General features: G+C 34.2%; 2 protein-coding genes across 2 annotated transcripts; one reads left to right on the plus strand and one right to left on the minus strand.

The window, feature by feature from the left end:
- Positions 1–1249: 1249 nt before the first annotated feature.
- Positions 1250–8244, plus strand: LOC107032697. Its single transcript, XM_015234271.2, has 17 exons — positions 1250–1694; positions 2757–2861; positions 2985–3056; positions 3172–3319; positions 3505–3587; positions 3699–3754; positions 3845–3981; positions 4100–4190; positions 4272–4337; positions 4426–4648; positions 5622–5723; positions 5972–6057; positions 6150–6272; positions 6934–7003; positions 7077–7168; positions 7430–7534; positions 7718–8244. Exons 1-17 carry the CDS (start codon positions 1370–1372, stop codon positions 7829–7831), a joined length of 1998 nt encoding a protein of 665 aa, XP_015089757.1. The 5' UTR covers positions 1250–1369; the 3' UTR covers positions 7832–8244.
- A 3583-nt stretch (positions 8245–11827) lies between these two features.
- Positions 11828–14229, minus strand: LOC114074320. Its single transcript, XM_027912186.1, has one exon. The coding sequence runs from the start codon at positions 14184–14186 to the stop codon at positions 13044–13046; it is 1143 nt and encodes a 380-aa protein (XP_027767987.1). The 5' UTR covers positions 14187–14229; the 3' UTR covers positions 11828–13043.
- Between the last annotated feature and the right edge of the window lie 11506 nt (positions 14230–25735).

The following is a 25735-nucleotide window of genomic DNA, read 5'->3' on the forward strand; positions in this document are numbered from 1 at the left end:
CCCCAATTTATGCCCGAAATCTCAGAGACACACTTATACTATACTAAGGTCCTATTACCCCCTGAACTTATTTTATAATAGTTTTCAACTCCTTTTCGACCTACGTGATACTATCTTATGGAAAAGCGGAATAAGTTGAAGGAAGGTAATACTGGTGATCGCCAAGACCACTCGGCGAACCCCTGAGTGCTTTTTAGCTCGTCCAAAGTTCGAGCATGCCAACCCTTGGGAAGAAAAAACTTGGTGACGAGAATTGACAGTCGGCGGATCGCCGAACAACTTTGCGATAGCAACTTTGATTGCCTAAATTTACAGAACTCTAAGAATTGATAGCCAATGTAAATTGGCGAAGAATGGGAGCGAAGGGAGGATCTCCGACTTGGTTGGCGAAGCACAACTTACTTCACCAAATGTCCCTGAAGGCCAAAAAGCTGGTCAATATAAATTGAAATTTAAAATGAAGAGTCAGGAGCTCTGCCTAAGTTTTAGACTTTGATTTTTTTTTTTTATATATAAAAACGCTTTATCTAACTAACAAATTTAATCCATTTAAACATAACTGTTCTTAAAAGAATTAGATAAAACATTTTTATAAAAAAAAGAGTAATTCCTAACAACTTTCTATGAAATAATTTCTAACAATTTCTATGAAATATTTTCGTGTTTCAAATTTTGATTTTACACCTTCTTATTTTTAGTATTTAGTAAATTATTACTTAGTATTTAAATAATTAGATATTTAATGACATTTTAATTTAGTGTGAAGGCAATATAATTTGACTTTACATATTGGAGCTTCCCATTTTTTTTATAATTAGCTTCCAGGCACATGTATTGCACGTGTGTCCTGTGTTAATTAATACAAAAAAAATTAAATGATATAGATGCTACTAAAACTTGCAAGTAGTATAGAGTAACTAAAAAAATAAATTGGTATATGTGGTATTTTTCTTATGTAGTTCTAATGTATCTTATACTTAGTACAACATGTTTCTTTTTTTTTTTTTTATATATTTCCACAACAAATAGTTTATAAAGCTAATCTTGATGCTTAGAAAATTAAAAATGATTAAGAAACATGTTGGAGGTGGTGTAACTCATAACTAATGATTAAAAAATTAACTTTTATGTTAAATTAATAGTTAATAATTAATTAATATAATACTTTATAATATTTTAATTTAGTATAGAAATAAAAAGGTAATCCAACTTTGTACTTCGTGGATCTCACTCAATTTTTTGTCACCTTTAACTATTTCTTCTTCTATTTCAAAGCCACGTTGACCATTCAGATTTGTTTCCCTCGTTTGAGCTCCCATATACTCACTTTCACTACACATTTAACCTTAGATGATTGAAGATAGATACTATGGCTACTGCTGAAAAAAATAGGGCTCCATATGGATCATGGAAGTCACCTATCACTGCAGATATCGTCTCGGGTTCTGATAAACGCCTTGAAGGCTTCACTGTAGACTCTCATGGCCACTTAATATGGCTGGAGACTCGCCCTGCTGAGTCTGGACGAGCTGTGCTTGTTAAACAATCAGGGGAAGAAATTACACCTAAAAACTTCAATGTTCGAAACACTGTTCATGAATATGGTGGTGGTTCTTTTGGGGTTTCTGGAGATGTACTTGTTTTCTCCAATTTTGATGACCAGAGATTGTACAAACAGATTCTCACCTCTTCAGGTTAGCTATTTATTAATAAATTTTAGTACTATTAAATTGATTATGCAGAATGGAGTCGAAGTGCTATTAAGTTTTTCAGTGGAACAGTATTAGTGTAGCAGCTAAGAAAAGAGAAAAAGCTATTTTAGGGTTAAATATTGATGCATTTTATTCCCCTGGAAAAATGGGATTCGCAAATAGCTAGCTATTTAATTGTCTTTGTCAATGACATCTCAGTTGAAGCATCCTTCGCCATTCATCAAATTGGTGGAATAGTTTTAAATGCCAAAGCCTATATTATGTGATGAGTAAAATGCATTTCTCTAGTGTTACAAGAATAGGGTGTTGATCAAGCTAAGAAGCAGCAACATATTCTTCTACCACACTTTTTAATGTCAATGCTCTTGACAGTTTCAGAAACCAAAAGACTTTCGAGATCATTGTCTTTACTAATTGCATAATGGATGTCAATCCCTATAAATGACCGGGCATCCTCATCATCATTTGATCTGTTGCTTCTTCTTTCGGTGATCATCGTCAAATCCTCAACTGATGTATCAACTACTTCTCTCTCATTTCGTTCTTGTTGTCCAGTTGGATTTTACAAATAATAGCATGTCTTTCTTCTTCTCCAGCCGGCACCTCACCATTTTCGGACTCCTAAGTTGTTGTTTCTTCGGTTACCGGAGCCTGAACTGCAAGCTCATCTTTGTTTGCCTGGTCAGCAAAGCTCTATTTCTAGAAGGAGCTGAAGATGTCCTAGTTCTTTTTTTCACGTGTATGGCTCATTTGTCTACATACACATGACAGAAAAAAAGTTGTTGGAAATTATTATTCGAAGAAGCAGGACGCAACAATCCCATAACAATATAGAAGTTCTTGTTTGAAATTCCTATTCTCTACTCTATCCATACCCAGCAGTTCAGTTCTCCCCAAAACCCTAAATTCCTGGCCCAACATTTCAAATAAGCAATAGAAAAAGAAAAATACCGTGATGAACTGAAGTGATGAAGTAGCAAGTCTATTAAATTTCACAGAAGTTGAGTGATAGGGCAGATTGAATTGATAATTTGTTAATTATAGATTCAGGTCCAGTGCCCATAACTCCAGATTATGCGGGACCTCATGTAAGATATGCTGATGGGGTCTTTGATAGTCGTTTAAACCGTTATATTGCTGTAAGAGAAGGTACATACATCTTTACTTATAATCACAACATGTTTTGTTTAAATAATTTCTGGAAAGGATATTTTCTCTACCAGTCTTGGTCGCTGTAACTGTATATTCTTGGTCTTTTCTATCTACAAATAGATCATCGAGGGGTTGATGCAAAGCCAACTAATGAGATTGTGAGTGTTACTCTTAATGATAACACCACTGAAGGTATGTAAATTGTAAGTTGCAAAGGCTTTGAGGTAATTGTGAATCAATTGATCTATTATGTTAAAATGGAGAATGCAAATGAATTTTTGCTTCTGCTTTAATATATGTATTTCAGAACCAAAAGTCTTGATTAGTGGGAATGAATTCTATGCATTCCCACGGGTGGACGTGAAAGGGGAACGTTTGGCCTGGATAGAATGGAGCCACCCTAACATGCATTGGGATAAATCAGAGCTTTGGGTTGGGTATATATCTGAGAGCGGGTGAGTAAGTCTTCTTACATTCTCTCTACTGATTAAAGGAAGTCGTCTTACATCCACTCTTTATTAGAGATAATGACAACGTTGTCCACATTGGTAGATAGATGTTCTCCCTCCTTTTGTTTTCATGCACAGTGAATCCATTTTTGCTATAAGTTGTTAACAATTGGTTGAACTAACTTACATAGAGACATCGAGAAGCGAGTAGTAGTTGCTGGTGGCTGTCCTACTCTGGTGGAATCGCCAACTGAGCCTCTATGGTCGTCCAAAGGCAGGATAAGTTCTTAGATTCTGCTGTTCACTCCTCATTCTCAAAAGCAGAATAACTGCCACCTTCAATATGACTTTGAATATCTGAAGCAGCCTCCTTTAATTATTGCAGGGGAATTGTTTTTCATAACAGACAGAAATACAGGGTTTTGGAACATATACAAATGGGTAAATACACTACACCTCAAGAGTTCTGTGAATTCTTTACTTCTTGGTGTTGGTTGATAGTTCATCTTTTTTTTATTACTTCTACATCAGGTTGAAGATCAAAATGAGGTCCTTGCAATTTACTCTTTGAGCGCTGAACTCACAAGACCATTTTGGGTTTTTGGAAATCGATGTTATGACATCATTGAGCGGAAAGAGGAATCAACAATTATTGCGTGCAGCTACAGGTCTCTCTCTCTCTCTCCACTGCAATAGCATCACAGTTCGTTTCATTATTTCCCCAGCCTCTCTTCGAGTTAAGTTTACATGTCTAATAAAATCGCTTTCATCCATGATCGCTTGCAGGCAACATGGAAAGTCATATCTTGGTGTTATAAATCAAGCTAAGAACTCTTTCTGTTCAGTTGATATTCCATTCACTTACATATCAAATATTGTAAGTTGCAGCTTATATTGTTGATTGTCTTATTGGTGCAACATTCAGAAAGTGTAACTATCTGCCTGAAATGTTGTTTAGGTCGCAAGTGGACAGATCCTTTACATTGAGGGTGCATCTTCTGTTCTTCCTACTTCTTTAGCAAAGGTTATCTCTTCTTCTTTTCTGTGGCGGTGTCTTTTTCAAATAACTAATTTCCACAGTTTGTCTTAATGAATTCCACGCTTTGCAACAGGTGATACTAGATGATCATATGTCAAACGTTGTAGATTTCAGTATCATGTGGTCATCTTCTTCAGACATTGACAAGTACATACCATATTTCAGCCACCCAGAATTTATTGAATTTCCAACAGATGTGGCTGGTCAAAATGCCTATGCATACTTCTATCCTCCGTGTAATCCAGAATATAATGGTAGTCAAGAAGAAAAACCTCCACTGTTGCTAGAAAGCCATGGTATATTATTTGTAATTCCTTAGTCATATTCATTATGCACCTAGTGCTAATTTAGTTTTCCATGACATTGATTGAAGTGCTGAAAATTAAGGTACTAGGCACTGTACATAAAAAGATTGTTACATGGCAATGCTGTTGGCCATTTTCACATCTTCAAAAATAAGAGTCATGAATGGAGCTGTCAATGAAAGGAAATACAATGTTTTTTCCTCTTTTCGTACTGGAAAGTCTCTCTTTTTCAATGGTTTGTGGCTTAGTGTAAAGGGAAGTGCTTGTCGTCTTCTCAGCTGTCTTCTGGCTGAAGTATTCCAAAGGCTGATCTTTCTACAAGTCCACTAACCATTGAGAGCGCGTGCATTGCAAACATGCTCATTTAGATACACACATGTACTGTGAATACAGGGTTATCCAGATAAGTGTGTGTCTTTTCTGTGTGTCCTAGTTAGGAAATAATTCTGTTTACTTTTTTATCCTTATCAACCATTATGTTGCTTCATGTTGGGACTGATTTTATCATCTCAATGGCAAGATCACTTCATTTCTCTATTAGCTTGTTGGTAGTTTCCAGATTCTAAATGTGCATATGATTCATTTATATATAAAATTCCGTATCAATATGAAGATCTGTTTAAAATAATAACCACGTTTACTTCTAGCTTGTAGTTTGATCATTATAATGTGGAAATTATGTAGCCACTTGCTGTTCGTAATTATCATATGATAGAGCGTACTTACACCTTACAGCACTTCCTCAATTGAGCTCGAATACAGTGTGATTCTAGATTATTAAAATGCAATTCTGTGGTTTGTTTTCATAATATCTATTGTTTGGTTCGAGCTAGGAATATAGCCAACAATAACAGAGAGATTGAAACTTCCAAAGATGCTATGCTAACTGCTTCATTAATCTTCTATTCATTCCGAGTATGCGCAAGGTTAACCGGTTTTGAACTGTTGCTCATGTGTGTAACAGGAGGGCCAACAGACGAGGCACGTGGAACCTTAAATCTTAGCATCCAATATTGGACTAGTCGAGGATGGGCATTTGTGGATGTTAACTATGGAGGTAGTACGGGTATGTTATCAGAGTTTGAGCAATTTATTTTATTAACTTCTATATTTCTTGGATCCGGACAAACTTTTCATTTATTGTTTATAGTTATCCAATTCTGCTGTATCTTATTTACTGCATACAAACTTTCCAAATTTATGTTATATTTCAGTCCACTAAGTTTGGTTACATTACACTCCATTAATGTTTGAAAGTTTACTTGTCCCTCTCTCTATATAAGATAGCTAAGTCTTCATATATTTGAATTCAAGGTTATGGCAGGGCATACCGAGAACGCCTTTTGGGAAAGTGGGGAATCGTTGACATCAATGATTGTTGCTCTTGTGCTAAATATTTGGTAAGTTAAATAAAATTGTCACTAACCCTTAATTGTTAGTTTTCTCATTTCTTTACGTTAGAGGTTTTAACTAGGAAGATTTGTTGATTAAGGTGGATGAAGGGAAGGTTGATGGAAAGCGCCTTTGCATAACTGGGTGTTCTGCTGGCGGTTACACAACATTAGCCTCTCTTGCTTTCAGAGATACATTCAGAGCTGGTGCTTCTTTATTTGGAGTAAGTCCATATGTAACATCAATCTAGTATTAAGGAGGGCATGGTTGTTATTATGGTATGACTAGCCGAAGTAAAATGTTTAGTAAACCTTACCCTGTGCACTCCATGAACCATCATGTGCTCGTATGTAGAGGATAAAATGGGAAAAGGAAAATGAGATGGCATAATTTGAAGTTTAAGTCATGGTTAATCTCATTTACTAATGTTTGTTTTCCTTAGGAATAACTGGCTTAATTGAATTGCATCTACTTGATTCTCTATGTCCTTTATTGTAGGCCATGCACTGTTTAGTTACTATGATTTCTGCACTGTTTTCTTCTTCTTTGTACTTGAATTTGTTACATTTGAGCCAAGGTCTTACGGAACAGCCTCTCTACCTCCACGAGGTAGTGGTAAGGTCTATGTACACTCTACCCTCCCCAGACTCCGCTTGTGGGACCTTACTAGATATGTTGTTGTTCTATGTCTGCATCTGATATGCTGAAAAGTTTATTTGAGTACACTGTTTACATTATGCTCAGCTTATCAGATCTCTTGTCACAAACTTTTACCTCCTATGCTCTACTGCACTATTGGACTGGGGGAGGGGGTGAGTGGTTTCGAAAACATGGTTCTGGTGGAACTCAGTCACGAGCTGACACACTTTCTGCTGTTTTAACAGATTGCTGATTTGAAGTCATTGAGTGATCATATGCACAAATTTGAATCCCACTATATCATTAATCTTGCTGGTAATTATTTATTCACAACTAAAAAGTTACAACTATTTTTGGTCACAAATTAACGTTGTTGTTCTTAATACAGGTAATGAAATCGCTTTAAATGAGCGGTCTCCTATCAACTTTGTTGATCGATTCTCTTGCCCCATAATAGTGTTCCAAGGATTAGAAGACACGGTAAACTGCTGCAACTTGTTCTTTTTTTCGTTTTACTCTGCATTATTAATGGCAGGAAACTGCTGTTGTTGAGTAAGTAACATTCTTATTTAACTAAACGCTTTTTAAGAAAGGAAATTGAACCGTATTATTCAATTTTGATCTCAATGGAGCCCAAAGATTTTCAGCTTTCCTTTTGTGATGAAAAACTAATATCTTGCATCGAACAACTATACAATTATTGAAGCTCCTTGTAAGGAAAATAGAAACATTTGCTTACAGGTCGTCCAGCCAGAACAGGCCCGAAAAATCTACCAGGCCTTGAAGAAGAAGGGGTTACCTGTGGCTCTCGTAGAATATGAAGGAGAATCTCATGGATTTCGTAAGGTAATAACTAATCATCACATGTATGTATTTACTTCTACCATTTCCTCCACATTGATATTACATTTTATGATGCTACTGCTACTTTTTAATGTGGTTTGTCATTGCGCAAAGCAATAAAATGAGTGTTGTGCTCAAATTGAAGCATGAAATTTGGGAGTTCCTAACTGACCAGATTTTCCACAGGCGGAAAGCATAAAATACACTCTTGAGCAACAAATGGTGTTCTTTGCTCGAACAGTTGGACATTTTGCAGTAGCTGATGATATAACTCCCACACACATTGACAACTTTGATTAAGTACAACCAGTATCGTGACTGTCCTCATGAGGTGAGAATGAGAACTCCAGTTGCCATTTCCATCAAATGTTGGATTCCGCTACTCAATAAGGAACTTGTAGTTCGCCCTTGTCCACATCTCCCTATAGATGGTGCTAAAGAATAAAAACTTTGGACTATGGTGTGTTGTTAACCAGACAATAAACACGAATCCTTTTTTGTTGTTGGAGTTGAACCTGTGAATTCAATAAGGAATATGTTTAATACGAAGTCATTTGGATCTGATGTTCAGGTGAAAGTTCATATAGCATAAATACACATACCAATCAACATGTACGAATAATGTTGTCATGAAATTTATGTGATTTGCAATGTTAGACTTCATTTGTATAAACGTAGTCAGGAATTCCTGATGATAAATTGAATTTCCTAAATTCATCATTCGAACGACAATTGCCAAATTGTTATAAAATATTATAGTGTGAATGTCCATTACACCAAGAAGTTACCCATTATCTTTACTATTCTTCTCATTATGAAGATGATCATAACCTCCACAACCTTCATCTTTATAACCGTTATTCTTGTAACATTTCAGTTTCATAACTTCCCCATTATATTCATGGTAATATCATGTTTATGACTAACCTTTTGTATGCCTCTATGTTACACTATAAATAGAGGCATAAGGGTTCATATTGTATATACTTGAAGGTTTGGTGAATACTTGAATATGAAAAGCTCTCATCTTCTTGTCTTCCTATTTCTATTGTTTTCATCTTCTATATCTCTTGTCTTATATTCTTCTTCTTTTTATCTTTATATTGTTAGTTTGCTTTAGTTTTACAAAACGTTATCAGCACGATTGTTCTACTATTGAAAGATTTAAGCAAAGAAAATATAAAAAAGGTAAAAATATGTGTTTATTTTTCTCTCAAGGTAAATTACTATATAATTTATTTTATATTTTACTTTTGATTATGCATCATTAATTTTCTTACCATCTCAGAATCATATGAGTTCAACAAGTTGCTTTTACTTTTAGCAAACTTTTAATTTGATCACTTATATATTTAAAAAGTAAAACTAGTTTTGTAAGTTAACAATTTGTAAAGAAATTGTTCTTTATGATCTTGTTTTATTGAGTTATGTGACATATACAGATTGATTGGATTATTATTGTTGGTTACTTTTGCACCTCTTTATTTTTCTTTATCTAAACATTTACTTGTTGAGTTATTAACATATTATTTGTATTAACAAAGCTTGTTTTGTAGTTATTCTGAAATGGTTAGTAAATTATAATAATCTTCATAACAATGTTGAGAGGGACCATTAAAATGTTTGAATTTATTTTAACTTAGGACTTTTATATGATTATAACATGTTGTTTTATTTAATTGATTTTGTTCATTTTTCTTGTATATCAAGTCAAATTCAAATTATATTTATGATTTCTGATAATTATTTTTTTGGTAATTTGTTTGATTTATTTTAAGGCATTGGTTGAGGGTAAGACGGTGAATTCAGGTTTCACCACATCAAGTGGGTAAGACATCGAGTTAAAGTTTTGGTGCACTATGATAATATGAAGCTGGGTTCAAGTCCCATTGATTTATGACCGAAGGTGTTTTATATAGGCAAGACATTGGGTTAAAGTCCTAATATATTATAGTGATGATATAATGATGACTGACATAAAGTTTTATACTTTTGAATGAAAGTCATTGAATTTACCCAATTAATTTGCTCCATTCTCTTATGTGAATGTGGTAGCAGTGTATTAATATGTGTGAAAAATGTCAAGTGGTTGAATGTATGAATATGGGTATGGTAAAATGTTAATGGTCATCATTGTGGTAATTAAAAGGAAGAACATTGTTTCTTAAGATGTTCCTTCAAATGTGAAGGTAATTTCATCCATTAAAATTGTATAAAAGGTCATTGGACACATTCTTTCTTAAGACGGTCCTTCAAATGTGAAGGTAATTGTTAAAAGTAATTTTTATCTATCAAAGTGGTATGAGAAGTTGAGCACATTGTTGTAGGTGCAACCCAATTTAAAAAGTTTTTTAAATCCTCCATCAAAATAAAGGAATACAAAATGGTAGTACCTTTGGTACGTTTGACCTCTTAAAGTGATGTTGAGGTGAGTCACATGATGCCAAAACATGACAATGAGTTTCTAATAAAAACTTATGAAACATGTACAAGTGGTTATTGTCCATTTGTTGAAGAAAATGTGACTTATGTTCATATGTGAAGAAACCTTACCCCAGAACACGAACCAGGTTCGTGTAAGTTGCTTTTAAGTAAAGACAGAGTAAAGACACAAACACTTACTGAATTAAAAACCTTCCTCACTCAAGGAAGGAAAAACCTCGTTTTATTAATTCAACTATAAGATTTTGTGATTACAACTCAATAATCAAAAAGTCTTATCTCTACTACTCCCTCGATTGACTCCAATCGATCTCTCCAAAAGGCCAAACCCACCTTTTGTTACAACCCTCACTGAAACTCAACCCTACAAAGAGCCAAACCCACCCTTTGTACAAATCTCTCAAGACTCAACTCCCAAGAAGTCAAACCCACTTCTTGTTACAAATCTAGGAATTATTACAACTCAATAATAAACCTAGAACAAATCAACAAAGACTAATAACCTTAGACTTTAATTGATCAAACTTCAATATCCAATAGTTCTGAGTAGAACAGGTTTCGTGAACCTGGTGCTTATGTTGCTGTGATGAAGGTGAACCTGGTCCTTGCGTTTCTGTGACGAAGGCCTGCGTTTTTTCTCCAGAAAATACTGCTCTCAAGATGATATATTTCGTGAATATGCAATATCTATCGTTCTGGCTTTGCTGGAAAAATTCTCTCGATTTTTGTGATTGCAAAGACATTTTTTTCTTTCAACTTCTTGATCCTTTTATAGATTTGATTTGCCTTCAACTTCTACAAGGAAAGGAATTACAAATCCTTTTCCTTCTTGAACTTGTCTATATTTACGTCTTTCCTTATTTGACTTGAATTGTAATTTCTTTATTTCTTTCCTTCTTTGACTTGAATTGCTACTTTTTTATTTCTTTCCTTCTTTGACTTGAATTGCCTCTTTTTTTTTATTTCTTTCCTTCTTTATTTATTTCCATATTTGTTTCCTTCTTTTCCTTCTTTACAATTCTGCACTTTTTCTTCTTTTCTTCAATACTTTTTCTTCTTTGTCGCAACTCTCATAATTGTATACATACGACACCATGCCTTCACTTTATCAATCATCAAAACTACTTTATTTGTTCTCCTACTTCCCAACATTTTCCCCCTTTTTGATGATGATAACCAATGATTTGTTACACATCAAGACTCTTTGTTAGTGATCAAAACTTCAATTCTTTGTCATCCATCAAAACTACAAACTTCATGTTTTCTCATTCCCCAACAATTTCCCCCTTTTTGATGATGACAAACTATGCATATGTCTATCTACATTATATACTTTCCCCCTTTTGGCATCATTGAAAACCAATAACCAAAGAACTCGAATAACATTCAATGAGTGCAATATCATTTTTAACTCATAGCCACTTGGGCAACACTTTCAAGTACACTTCTGCTAACAAAATGGTTAGTTAATCTGAGGATATTAGTCATCTTAAACTCATACACAATTAAGATCTTCAATGAGAAACGAAATAAACAAATATGTACCAGTTTATGCCCTTAATCAAAAACATATAATATCATGAGTATGAGACAGACATAAGCACATCAAAGAGTCAAAAGAGTATAAAATTTGAGGATAAGGATTGGGACAAAGATTACTAAAGTAAGGAAGAAAGGGATGTTTACTGCCATTGATAATTTTTTCAGTATGCCCATTGTGCACCAGCTTCTTTATTCTGATCAGTTTTCTTAGAATGTGAAATTTCATCACGAGAAACATGAGATACATCATCCACTTTTTTTTTTTTTTTAACTCTACTCCGTAACATTTTCATTCTCCATGATTTTCTTCTCTTTTTTTTTTTTTGATAGCCTTTTTCTTGATGACAACTTTGAAGGAGTACCAACTACCAGTAAGAGATTCATCACATTTTGGTGCACAAAGAGATGTGTTTATCAATAATGAAAGCAAGCAACAATTTATTTCTGTGAGAATTGTTCCCCCTGAGAGATAGACAAGTTATACACTTGGAATGGATGAAATATCAATTTGGAGTTTGTGAACCTGGTTCAGATGTGGGTGATAAAGCAGGGTTCCCCCTAAATTAAAGCATGAGTGACTTCAATACTGAGATTTTCATCATTAGAGCAGTTTGAGATTGAACGATGCTTATTGTCAAAGAGGGTTCTTGGTGATCTTTAAGAAAGTTGAATTTTTGATGATCGACCAGGTTCATTAGTGCTTATGTTTGACCCACACTCAGGAAATTAATGCATTGAAAAAGGATGGTACATACCTGAGTATTACAGAGAAACCAGGTTCCCCTTTTTTGTGTTTCTTCATGACTTACTTAATGGTGTTAGCAAAAAGAAGAGATAACATCCGCAAACTTTCTAAGCATTGTTTGAGATGTGACTTGAGTGTGTACCTGTTACAGTACGAGGTTGAGTTAGCAGATATTCATTGTATAATTACTCAAGCGTAAGATTATTCTTTTACTAGCCAATTATTAAAGGAAATCATGATAATGCATCAACTTGTTTCGATAACACCATGCTTTGACTGATTTTTCTCAAGTTCTTCATATTCAAGGCCTTCATGAGAATGTCGCATCATCATATTCTCCCAGATCAAATGAATCTCAAGCTGATTCACAGAGAACCAACCCTTGTCAATTTTCAATACCTTCCAATGAATAACAAGGACCATGTTCACACAACGAAGTTCCCCCTAAAGGTGTGCCATACTCTTACTGTCCCGATTGCTCTAATATTCCCCCAATCTCCAGAACCATAGATTAGTAGTAATTCATGTTGCAGGTGCATCAATGATTGTTAGCTGTGAACCAGGTTCATATGCAGTGTTCCCTAAATTTGCATCATCAAAGATGTTTGATATCATGTCACTTTCTTCAACTTTTTTTTTTTCATCCTTTTCAAGGAATAAACTGTCTCCTTGAAAATCAAAGAGCGAGAGGAAATTTTCTACCATTTTTAGCACATGTTTGGAGCATGCACTATTCATGTACCAAGTTGGCCTTTTCCCTCTCACCTTCACCTGAAACACTAGTCAAAGATTAGTCTTGGGAACCCAGATTAGCTTGGGCCCCTTTATGTGAGTAAAAGGATGAATAAGATTTCTTCTAGCCCATAAAGGCAAATAAGAAAACCTTTTATTTGGAGCATTTTTATTTCGAACCAGGTTCTTAGCCGTATCAGTCTTTTCCTTTTTGGTGAACTTAACATTTTTCTGAAAAGCCTCAAATAAAGCTTTACATTGATTCTTTAAATGACCTGAGTTTCCACAATGAGTGCATAAACTTTTAGACATGTGAATAGTGTGTGACACAAGATTATTCTGTTTTTTAAAACCTATCCCACTTCGACTAGTGGTTTGCTTTTCTTGAATCTGAGTTAAAATTTCAGAGGACCTGGTCCATCTAAGATTTCTTTCCAGATCCAGTTTGGTATGATCAAGATTTTCTTGTAACAACCTATTCCTTTCTGTTAAAGCTTGATATTTTATGGTTAACAATTTTATTTTTTCTTCTAGAGCTAATTGAAGTTCACTAGCAGAGTTTTTGCCCTTGTGACTTAACTCTGAGATTTTAATCTGTTCTTTTAATTTATTTTGAAGAAAGTGATTGTGTTTCTCAAGATTGTCATTGACTTCTCTTAAAGATGCATAGTTTTCCATCACTTGTTCTCTTTCAGAATTGACAGACTGATATGCATCTATAAGAGTACTCAATAAAGACTCTAGTTCCTTTTTAGAATATGATTCAATATTTACTTTGATGTGATGAAAACTTACCTTGCTTTGTTTGTCATCTTCTTCATCATCTTCAGAATCTGTTTCAGCAATGAGTGCAAGAAAATCATATTTATTTGATTGTTCTATTGCAAGTAGTGACTGATTTTCGAACCCTCCATCCTCAAATTCTTCTTCAGATAAGTCCCCCATAGCGGCAAAGGCTCTTCTCGTTGAAAGATCCGCTTCTTGATTGGTCATTCTTCTGTTTGTGGGAATGTACTTATCATTCTTGATGTCTTTGACCTTCTCAAAGTTTGCCTTTTTCTGCTCTAAAGCCCAAAGTGGACAGAATTTGATGAAGTGATCTGGGCTCCCACATTTATGACAAACCTGGTCTTTAGTGTTTTCAGATGGTTTTTGAGAAGTTTTCTTTTGAAAGGTCTGCCCTCTCTTTAGCATTCTGGTGAACCTTTTGGTTATGAGGGCAATATTTTCATCTTCAAAATCATCTGATGCATTTTTATTTAGAACCAGGTTCCTTTCCTTCCTTTTTCCTCCAATTTCCTTTTCTTGGTTTTTCTTGAGTTCGTATGTGATGAGATTACCAATCAACTCATCCATGGCCAGTGAGTCTAGGTCGCGGGCTTCAGTGATAGCCTCGACTTTACTTTCCCAAGTTTCAGGAAGGACACTCAAGAGTTTCCTTACTGCCTTTCCATTAGGAACTATCTCTCCCAAGGAGTACATCTCATTAATGATGGAGGTGAACCTGGTGTGCATATCTTGAATAGTCTCCCCTTCTGCCATCCTGAACAGCTCATATTGCCTGTTCAAGTTATCAATTTTGGACTTCTTGACTTGCGTTGTTCCTTCATGAGCTGTTTGTAGTGTTTCCCATATGGCTTTGGCATCTTGACAGGACGAGATTCGATTGTATTCGTCTGGTCCTATGCCACAGATCAAAATTTTCTTGGCTTTGGCATTGTTTTGGATTGCAAGCTTGTCTTCAACATTCCATTCTTTTCTTTCCTTTGGGATTTTGGTGATTCCATCAGTTGCGGTTTTCATAGGTATGGTTGGGCCATCTAGAATTACTCCCCATAGATCAGGGTTTTCGCCAATAAGATGGTCCATCATACGATTTTTCCACCATCCATAATATTTGCCATTGAACAGTGGTGGTCGTGTTTGTGAAGCTCCCTCTTGTGGGGTAGGTGGTGCTGCCATTGAGTCTTTTCAAGGTGTGAATCTTTTAACGAAAAGACCTGCTCTGATACCAATTGAAGAAACCTTACCCCAGAACACGAACCAGGTTCGTGTAAGTTGCTTTTAAGTAAAGACAGAGTAAAGACACAAACACTTACTGAATTAAAAACCTTCCTCACTCAAGGAAGGAAAAACCTCGTTTTATTAATTCAACTATAAGATTTTGTGATTACAACTCAATAATCAAAAAGTCTTATCTCTACTACTCCCTCGATTGACTCCAATCGATCTCTCCAAAAGGCCAAACCCACCTTTTGTTACAACCCTCACTGAAACTCAACCCTACAAAGAGCCAAACCCACCCTTTGTACAAATCTCTCAAGACTCAACTCCCAAGAAGTCAAACCCACTTCTTGTTACAAATCTAGGAATTATTACAACTCAATAATAAACCTAGAACAAATCAACAAAGACTAATAACCTTAGACTTTAATTGATCAAACTTCAATATCCAATAGTTCTGAGTAGAACAGGTTTCGTGAACCTGGTGCTTATGTTGCTGTGATGAAGGTGAACCTGGTCCTTGCGTTTCTGTGACGAAGGCCTGCGTTTTTTCTCCAGAAAATACTGCTCTCAAGATGATATATTTCGTGAATATGCAATATCTATCGTTCTGGCTTTGCTGGAAAAATTCTCTCGATTTTTGTGATTGCAAAGACATTTTTTTCTTTCAACTTCTTGATCCTTTTATAGATTTGATTTGCCTTCAACTTCTACAAGGAAAGGAATTACAAATCCTTTTCCTTCTTGAACTTGTCTATATTTACGTCTTTCCTTATTTGACTTGAATTGTAATTTCTTTATTTCTTTCCTTCTTTGACTTGAATTGCTACTTTTTTATTTCTTTCCTTCTTTGACTTGAATTGCTACTTTTTTTTTATTTCTTTCCTTCTTTATTTATTTCCATATTTGTTTCCTTCTTTTCCTTCTTTACAATTCTGCACTTTTTCTTCTTTTCTTCAATACTTTTTCTTCTTTGTCGCAACTCTCATAATTGTATACATACGACACCATGCCTTCACTTTATCAATCATCAAAACTACTTTATTTGTTCTCCTACTTCCCAACATTTTCCCCCTTTTTGATGATGATAACCAATGATTTGTTACACATCAAGACTCTTTGTTAGTGATCAGAACTTCAATTCTTTGTCATCCATCAAAACTACAAACTTCATGTTTTCTCATTCCCCAACAATATGGATAAGAACATGTTCATGTATTGTTGGATGAATGTCACATCTCACCTTAAAAAAAATATTTTGACATAAATGATCATTTTGGTCATATATATACTTTGAGTACTACAGAAATAGTGCGGTATGTTTTAAAATGAACTATTAGAGAAAAACAGAAAGAAATAAATCTTTTCTGTAAAGGTTGTGGTTATGACCAAGATAAATGTTGTGTTCCAACACAAATTTGTCATTGGTTATCAAGAAATAAGTCTTGAATGTAATAATTTTAACCATGACAATAATAATAATTTTCTCCTTGAAGGAGATGATCACCATTAGGATCGTGTTGTGAAAATTGTCGTAGTACACAAAATTAATAGTTCCAAAGGGCTAATTTGTTACTATTTGGAGGAATGAAATTATTCATAATATTGGGATTGTAGCAAGTCTCAAAAGAAACTTTTTGAGTTTTGAAAGAATTAAAAACAAATATTATATTGAGACTATAAATTATGGGAAGATTTAATATCTTCAAATTACTACGATCAAAGTGGGTGACAAATATTTACGTATAAGATTATCCATTTTTTTCATTGTCTGTTGTATACAAATATGGGCATGGTGATGCAAGCACATGCAAAAGTAAACTAGAAGCTTACTTGAATAAATATCAGTTGGCATAATCGGTTGGTCATTACAATTCAAATGTGATGCAAAAGAAATTAAAAATTCACGTGGCTATATGTTGAAGAAATAATAGATTCTTCAAGTATTCTCTTTTGTGGCTTGTTCTCGTGATAAAATGATCATTGTATCAGCTAAGGTTGGGATTGTATCCCCTAAAATGAGCCCGTTCACCTGCCATGTGTACGTTTACTATTATGATTTAATAGATGAATCTATGGTATGCTCACTTGTGCATTTGTATCAACTTACAAATTGATTTTTATAAAGTTGTTTGCTCGAATTATTAAATTAAGAGCACAGTTCCAAACTATAAAGTCATGTTGGTAATGCTGGTTGGTTTAGCGAAATTTTGTGCCTCCAATTATAGCTAGACCATTGATTTTGAGAACAAATCTCTCAAATAAAATTGATATGAGATGAGCTTATTAACATGTATGCATCAAGCCAACAAGGTTCTCCAAACACAATTGGTTCAGGGTCAGGAACCAAATAATTTCCATCTAAAAATATGATGTGCGCATATGATTTTATTGCATAACACACCAAGATGGATCCCCAAATGAGGTTGAGGGTGAATGTTAGATCTCCTAACACTAGGGGGAGATATGTCTAGAAGCTGAAAATTACGTGTGGGTGAATTGTCTAGATCCTCGTTAAAAACAAAAATGAACTTGAAGTTCAAAAGATAATTCATTTCCAAAATGTTGCAAGTAGTTTGCCAGATGTATTTGCTGACCTAGTATTTTAATTAAGGTGCAAATGCTCCAATAAATAGTCCTTGAAGGACAGAGTCTATGGTACGCCTGAAGCGTGATAGACCAATCGATTCCAAATGTAAAACTCCTTGATAAAAGAGACGAGCAAATTATCAAAATAGTCATTGCTAATGAGGCAAGTGCTTTGGAGATCACTATGACATAACATTTCATAAAACCCTGGCAAAGGTTCAGGTACCTGAAAATGATGAAAAATGAAGAGATCTCGATAAGTTAATGTCATATTGGAATCGATATCAAAATGGTTGTCGACGGTATATTTGATATGATGTAGCACTCAGTGCTATAAATGGTTACGAGGATCTTAAATTCGAATCTGTCATATAGTGTGGACAGAAAATGATTGACATTATCCAAGTATATTTTGTTTCACTTAGACTAGTAATGCTTTTGAACATATAGTTCATAGATCAAAATATATGTCAGTGAGGGTACAAATGAATTATTGTGCGAAAGTATAACCGTAAGATGTAAAGTATGATTCGTGCCTCGTGGCATAAAGAATTTTTGCAAAAGTCCTGACGTTATTAAATGGAGATATGTTCTCCAGACTTGTCTCAGTCTGGCAATAGATGAAATATTTGAATATGCGTAATGAATGATTATTACGTCTAACTAGACGATGAAGGTTATATGAAAATTCTTGAAGGATTTAAAAGGTCTTAAAGCTATTCCATTGAGTACTCAATGATTTTGAGATTGCTTAACACAAAGAAATGATCTTTTCAACCTCATGAAAATGATTTAAAATGTTATGTATTAGTGCAATTGGTGCATGTGACGGCCTGTATTATGTATATGCTAGTTCTATTCATGTGATACTTGACATAGACTTATAGTGTAGGTGAGGGATCATGTTTTATATGGTTAGTGTTGGTTTAAACTAGCTCGGAAGGTGATGTAACACCTTGCATGTTTCAGCATGTGTATTGCAAGTTAACTCTGACGGAAAGTATTTAAGTAGATATAGTAAGGTGGTAATTGAGCTTAAAGTTAAAAGTTAAGTGCTAAGTTGAAGAACAAGGGATTAACATTCAGAAATTGAAACAAAATAATTGAGCTGCTTGTTTGGCTTAATTTAAGCTAGCGGTTGCATCACCTACTTGAGCTATATAGTTAAAGGGCCAATTTTGATGGACCAGATTTAGGCTTATATTATTGGGTTGTCACTTGAAGCCCAAACCTATTAAATGAAAATAAAATTTGAAAGAAATCCGAGCAGCCAAATCTGCCAAGGCCCAATATGGATAAAGCCCAAGCGAAAGCAACTAGGTGCATCGCCTAGTTTGACCTTTTGAGTTGCTTGATGTGCACAAGCAGGTGCATCACCTACTTGGCCAATTAGTGGCTAAAAATGGACCCCATAAAAAGGAGGTTCTACAGGATATATTTGTGGTCAATAAAGCTCTATATATATCCAATATGAGCAGATATTCTTCACCAATTTAAAACATAAAAATAAAATTCAACTCCAGCTCTCTCTCTCTTTTCTCTCAAGGATTAAACCAGCAGCCTTAAAGTTTTCTAGGGTTCTTGAAGAAACCCTTATATCTGCAAACCAAGGTAAGTGAAAACTCATGGATTTAGCTTAATTCTCCCATGGGTGATTAGGAAAACATGTTATTCATGCTCTAATATAACTACAAAGGCAGAATATTTCCAGCAGCTACTGCTCACTTCCTTAGTTATTAGAATACCTTTCTTTCTTCTTTGGTTCAAGTGTGAAGGGAAGCTGAATTTCTAAAAGAATTCAAGTTATAAGGAGAAGTTGCAGAAATTGAGGTAAGGTGACTGCTCCATTTTTGTCTTCCTTATGTATGAGTTTGAGTGAGAAATAAGTGGGGTGTGCTTTCATGAAGAACTCAAGGGGGTGATGAGTTTAATACTTGGTTGTATAATAAAGAATATTTGGGACTGTTCTATGTATATTACTCTTGGCGCAGCTTGGTTGATCTTGGGAAAAAGATGTATAATGTATGTGATAGATAGAGAATGAGGGTGTGGTGATACACATTATGTTAAGGTTTGTATGGGCTCATTATCAGTCAAAGTTAGCTACTGTTATACAAGGCTCACGGTGTGATAACTGCTAATTTTAGTTTACCATGACTTAAATTGCAAATGAAAACCAAAAAGGGGAGGGTGAATCGTGATAGTATATCAGTCCGAGGATAAGGTGTGTAAGGTTGTTCGATTTTATATCGCTTTGGCATGAAATCTGACACTTGCAATTAATATCAATGAAGTGAATCTCATAAGTTCTATTCCTAGAAAAGGAAACATAGTGGCAGCGTACTATCTCCAAATAGCTAACAATATTTCCCCCTCTTCGTAGTGCGTAGAACTACTTCATTATTAGTTCACTATTTTATATTTGTGTAATTATCCCTCATGCTGGTATAGAAATGGTAATTTCAAAAGCAAGTCTGTGAATCCTCCTCTTTTTTATTTGAAGTCAATTGTGTCATTAATCTCTTAAAGTAATGTGTTGATGTTATATAGCTCCTTATGTCATTGTTATTTCCTTGAAGTATTATTTTCATGTCTTTAATTACTGGTCCGTACTTTCATATCTCCAAAATGATTATGATCACCAAAATAACATCTCAAAAGAGTTATGAACCGATAAACAACAATCTCAAAGATTAAGAAATCTAATAAAAGAAATCTATATAATTACAGGTGGCAGCCCAGGGGCGAAAACCTAGTATAGATCGATCCCAATTGGTACATAAGGGTGGCAGCTCAGGGGCGAAAGCCTAGCATGGACCAATCACCATTGGTATAGAAGGGTGGCAGCTCAGGGGCGAAATCCTAGCATGGGCCGATCCGAAGTTGTGTAATTATGAGGACCGCATCCCAGGGGTTAATACGCCTAGCATGAGTCATCCTCTTCTACCACTGATCAGCTGGTCACTTGTATCACATGCCCTACAAAGATTATAACATACAGAAAAGTAAAGAAAAGAATGTAACTTACTTGATCCCACAAGAGTAAGCAAAGGTGGTCTTCTCTCCTAATCTATTCACCCATATGTTGCTATTTGATTTCATTTGAGCTCTTGTATTAGATATGATATTGCCTTACATATTCAGTATATTTTTTCGTACTGACGTCCCTCGCGGGGGACACTGCATTTCATGCTGCAGAGGAAATCCAGCTAGTAGACTTTCTCAGTAGGAGCACACGAAACTCTGCTACTTTTGGGTGAGCTCCAAGTTGATTCGGAGCTTTATTGAGTCTTTGGTAAGTTCATTTTGGTATTGTATCGTAGTTAAGGGTAAGGCGGGATCTGTTCCAACCTACTCTAGTTTTCTATCTTTTAGAGGCTTTGTAAACGTATGTACATGGTTTAGTTGTGTCTTAAGGAGTAGTGGCCTCAACGGCCAAGTCTTGTATATAACTTTTGGACCTACTTATGTTGTTTTGTATCGCTTCATCCTAGGTGAACTTGTCACAATTGTTATATTTATATGCACAGTAAGAACAGGTTACAGGTTGGTTCTCTCGGGCCTTTAGGGCATCGGGTGTTTGTCCGTCTTAATGGGTTTTGAGGCGTGACAGTACACTTACACATTGTTGGTTATACAAATGCTAGAAGATGTGTGACTTTCTTTGAGAAGAAAAGACGAGCTTCAATGAAATGGATAAATCTCTCATGAGTCAAAAATGATTTGATTATGTAGATGTAATATATTTATTTGATCTACATAAAGCTCAATCGCAAATGAGCTATTTGCTTACATATGGAGGCACAACAATATATTGACATTTACCAAACATTTGTAACCCCTTCTTCAAATCATATTGATCAATGAAGTAAGTCAAAGGTGTGTTTGGTTGGAATATAATCTATCATATTCAGAAAATATGTGATTTTCCTTTGACAAAGGATATTTCAGCACGATATACGAAAATAATATATAGCTCAATTGAATGGAGGATACAATCAAAGGAGTCAGACACACCATATTTCACCAAAAATCTTTTTCACACATGATCTTCAACAAAATGGTGAAATAGACGTTCAAAGGCTCGTTCAAGTGATAATCTTATAAACTTATTCACTAAGGATTACCAACATCAACATTTGAGAAGTTGTGATATAAGATCGGAATGCATCATCTCCAAGATATTAAGTAAAGTTTTTATCAAGGGGAGAAAAATATGTGTTGTACCAAATGGGTTTTTCTGGTAAGTTTTTTAACAAGGCAACATTCAAGCGTATTAAAAGATATGTGTACTCTTTTTCCTTCACTAGGATTTTTTTCCACAGGGTTTTTTTCTAGTAAGATTTTAACAAGGCATATTATTTATGGACATGCAAGGGGGAGTGTTATAAAATATTATAGTGTGTATGTCCACTACACCAAGAATTTACTCACTCATTATCTCCACTATTTTCCTCATTATGAAGATGATCATAACCTCCTCAACCTCCACCTTTATAAGCGTTATTCTTGTAACATTTCGCTTTCATAACCTCCCCATTATATTCATGTTAATGTCATGTTTATGACTAACCTTTTGTATGCCTCTATGTTATACTATAAATAGAGGCATGAAGGTTCATATTGTATACACTTGAAGGTTTGGTGAATACTTGAATAAGAAAAGCTCTCATCTTCTTGTCTCCCTATTTCTATTGTTTTCATCTTCTATATCTCTTGTCTTGTATTCTTCTTTTCTTTATCTTTATATTGTAAGTTTTCTTTAGTTTTACAAAAATAATAATTTTAAAAAGTTTAATTGAATCAATGTAATTAAAAAAAATTAAGTTGTACTTGTAGGCTGTGTTTGCATTTTAGATGAAAAAACAAACCAAATTTTGGATTGAATTGTGATCTTTAGCCCTATTTTTATTTTGAATGAAGAAATCAAGCCACTTTGGATTAAATTATGACTTTTTGAAAATCATGAACTATACGTATAGGTGATTTAAAAGATTATGTTGGGACTCGTCTCGAAAATCGCACTGGGGCAGGACTCTAGCAAAACGCCCTGACATTCAAGTGGCGGGCTTAGTTCTATAAGACTTACATCCCAAACATCCGACTGTACGCCCTAAGTACACTCAATGCTCGGGGCTCGCCTAACATATCTTGCATCAAATTATGTATTATAATCTAGTTAACATTGCTGACCCTCAGAATTTTTGTGAAACTTAATAGATTTTCAATCTATAGAGATAAGAAGATTGAGAGTAACTCAAATAACAAGTTGTAGTATCGCATCTTTACTATTTCGTAATACTGTGAAAGTGATTATATATTATGTAATGCCGCTACCCTTCGTTACGCACAGGGTAAAACTCCCACTCCTATGAAATAGCTAGCAAACTATGTCTCAAAATTATCATATTTTATTTAGCTATTGTTCTAAAATAATATATTGTGAATGTCCACTACATCAAAAATTTACTCCATTACTTTCCTCCATTATGAAGATAATCAAAACCTCCACCTTTATAACCATTATTCTTGTAACTTTTCATTTTCATAACCTCCCCCATTATATTCATGTTAATGTCATGATTTATAACTAACTTTTTGTATGCCTCTATGTTATACTATAAAATAGAGGCATAAGAGTTCATATTGTATAAACTTGAACATTTGGTGAACACTTGAAAGAAAGAAAGTTATCTCATATTGTTCCACTTGTGTCATGTTTTTCTTGTCTTCATCTTTATATTATTTTCTTGATCTTAAGTTTTACAACACGTTATCAACATGATTGCTCATTCTCCGTCATGTATCAATGGTAGGTGATTTTTATGAATTATCCTAGTCGTTACATGGTATAGTTCATATCCTATATATTATTTATACTAACAAAGCTTGTTTTGTGGTTATTTCAAAATTATTAGTAAATTATGATAATCTTCATAAGAATGTGAGAGGGACTATTAAAATGTTTTAATTTATTTTAATTTGAGAATTTTATATGATTCTAACATGTTCTAATTAATTGATTTTGTTCATTTTTCTTGTACTTTAAGTCAAATTTAGATTATATTTATTGTTTTTATTAAAAAAATATTGGTAACATATTTGGTTTATGAAGACATTGATTGAGGGTAAGACGGTGAATTCAAGTTTCACCGCACCAAGTGGGTAAGACACAAAGTTAAAGCCTCGGTGCACCATGATAATAAGAAGTTGGATTTTAAGTCCCACTGATTTATGACCAAAGACGTTTTGTATGGGTAAGACATTGGGTTTAAGTCCTAATGCACTATAGTGATGATATGATCATAACTAACATAAAATTGTATACTTTTGAATGAAAGTCATGAAATTTACCTAATTAATTTGTTTCAATCTCTCATGTGAATGTGATAGCAGTGTATAATATGTCTGAAAAATGACAAGTGATTGAATGTATAAATATGGTTGTGGTAAAATGTTAATGGTCATCATTGTGGTAATTAAAAGGAAGAACTTTATGGGTTCATAAGATGATCCTTGAAATGTGAAGGTAATTTGTCTATTAAAGTGGTATAAAAGACTTCTGGACATATTGTTTCTTAAGATGCTCCTTCAAATGTGAAGATATTTTTTTAAGGTTTTTTTTTATCCATCAAAGTGGTATGAGAAGTTATTAGGCACATTGTTATTGGTGCAACCCAAATTTGAAAAGGTATGTAAATTCTCCATCAAAATAAAGAAATACAAAGTGGTAGTACATTTGGTACATTTGACCTCTTAAAGTGCTGTTGAGGTGAGTCACATAAATTTGATAGTGCCAAAGCATAACAAAGAGTTTTTAATAAAAACTTACAGAGCATATACAAATGGTTATGGTCAATTTAGTGAAGAAAATGTGACTTGTGTTCATATGGATAAGACATATTCATGTATTGTTGGATAAATATTACATCTCACATTTACGGGAGATTTGAGAGATTCAAAAGAAATATTTTGTCATAAATAAGTATTTGGGCATATACTTTGAGTACATCAGAAATATTGTGGTATGTTCTATCATGAACTATTGCTAACAAAAGAAAGAAATAATTTTTTCCTATAGAGGTTGTGACCATGACCAAAATAAATATTATTATGTGGCAACGCAAATTTGTCAAGAAATAAGTCTTGCATGTATTCTCATTGAAGGAGATGGTCACCCTAAGAATGATGTTGTGACATTTGTAGCAGTACACAAACTTATTTAAGAGTTTCGAAAGAACTAATTTGTTACTATCCAGAAATGAAAAGAATTCATAATATTGAGGTTATAGTAAGTCTCAAAAGAAACTTTTTAAGTTTCGGTGGAATTGAAAATAATTATTATATTGAGACTGTAAATATTGAAAGATCAAATGTCTTTAAATTACTACAATCAAAGCGGGTTATGAATATTTACATAAAAGGTTACCCGTCTTTCTCTTGTTTGTTGTTTATAAATATAGACATGATGATGTAATCACATGCAAAAGTAAACTAGAAGTTTACTATAATAAATATCAATTGGCATAACCGGTCGATCATTTCAGTTCAAATGCGATGCAAAAGAATTAAGAATTCATGTGGTTATATATTGAAGAAATAAAAGATTATTCAAGAATTCTCATGTGTTGCTTGTTCTCATGATAAAATGATCATTGTACCAGCTAAGGTTGGATTGTATCACCTGAAATTATTTGAAAAACATATAAGAAGGTGAATATGAGTCTGTTCACCTGCCATGTGGATCGCTTACTATTATGATTTAATAGATGCATCTACGGTATGGTCACATTCCATTTATATCAACTTACAAATTGATTTGACTTAAGTCATTAACTGTCCCTTAAAGTTGTCTCCATATTCCACTAGACACCTCAACAGACCATTTTCCTATTAGACACTTCAATCTTTTAAAAATAAATATCTATCAAACATTTTTCTGGCACCTAACCAAAAGAGAAAGTGCGTGTAATGCACATACACATGATGTGACAAAATAAAAAATCAGATGAAAACACGTGATATTTTAATTTAAAATAATTATAAAAATAAATTTTGAATGTAAACAAATCTAAAAAAAAAAGAATTTCAACTTAAAAAAGAAAAGAAAAGAATTGTACACCCTCAACCCCCCCCCTCTCCCTGCACCC

The sequence above is a fragment of the Solanum pennellii genome, chromosome 10 (genome assembly GCF_001406875.1).
Source record: "Solanum pennellii chromosome 10, SPENNV200".
In the NCBI taxonomy this organism is placed as follows: Eukaryota; Viridiplantae; Streptophyta; class Magnoliopsida; order Solanales; family Solanaceae; genus Solanum; species Solanum pennellii.

What these genes read in the sequence shown, in the direction of transcription:
- LOC107032697 (XM_015234271.2), top strand. Translation starts at nt 1,370, where the DNA reads ATGGCTACTGCTGAAAAAAATAGGGCTCCATATGGATCATGGAAGTCA. An exon ending in CTGGTGCTTCTTTATTTGGA is followed by an intron (nt 6,273 to 6,933) that starts GTAAGTCCATAT and finishes CTGTTTTAACAG; the next exon opens with ATTGCTGATTTGAAGTCATT. An exon ending in CTATATCATTAATCTTGCTG is followed by an intron (nt 7,004 to 7,076) that starts GTAATTATTTAT and finishes TTCTTAATACAG; the next exon opens with GTAATGAAATCGCTTTAAAT.
- LOC114074320 (XM_027912186.1), bottom strand. Translation starts at nt 14,186, where the DNA reads ATGCTAAAGAGAGGGCAGACCTTTCAAAAGAAAACTTCTCAAAAACCA.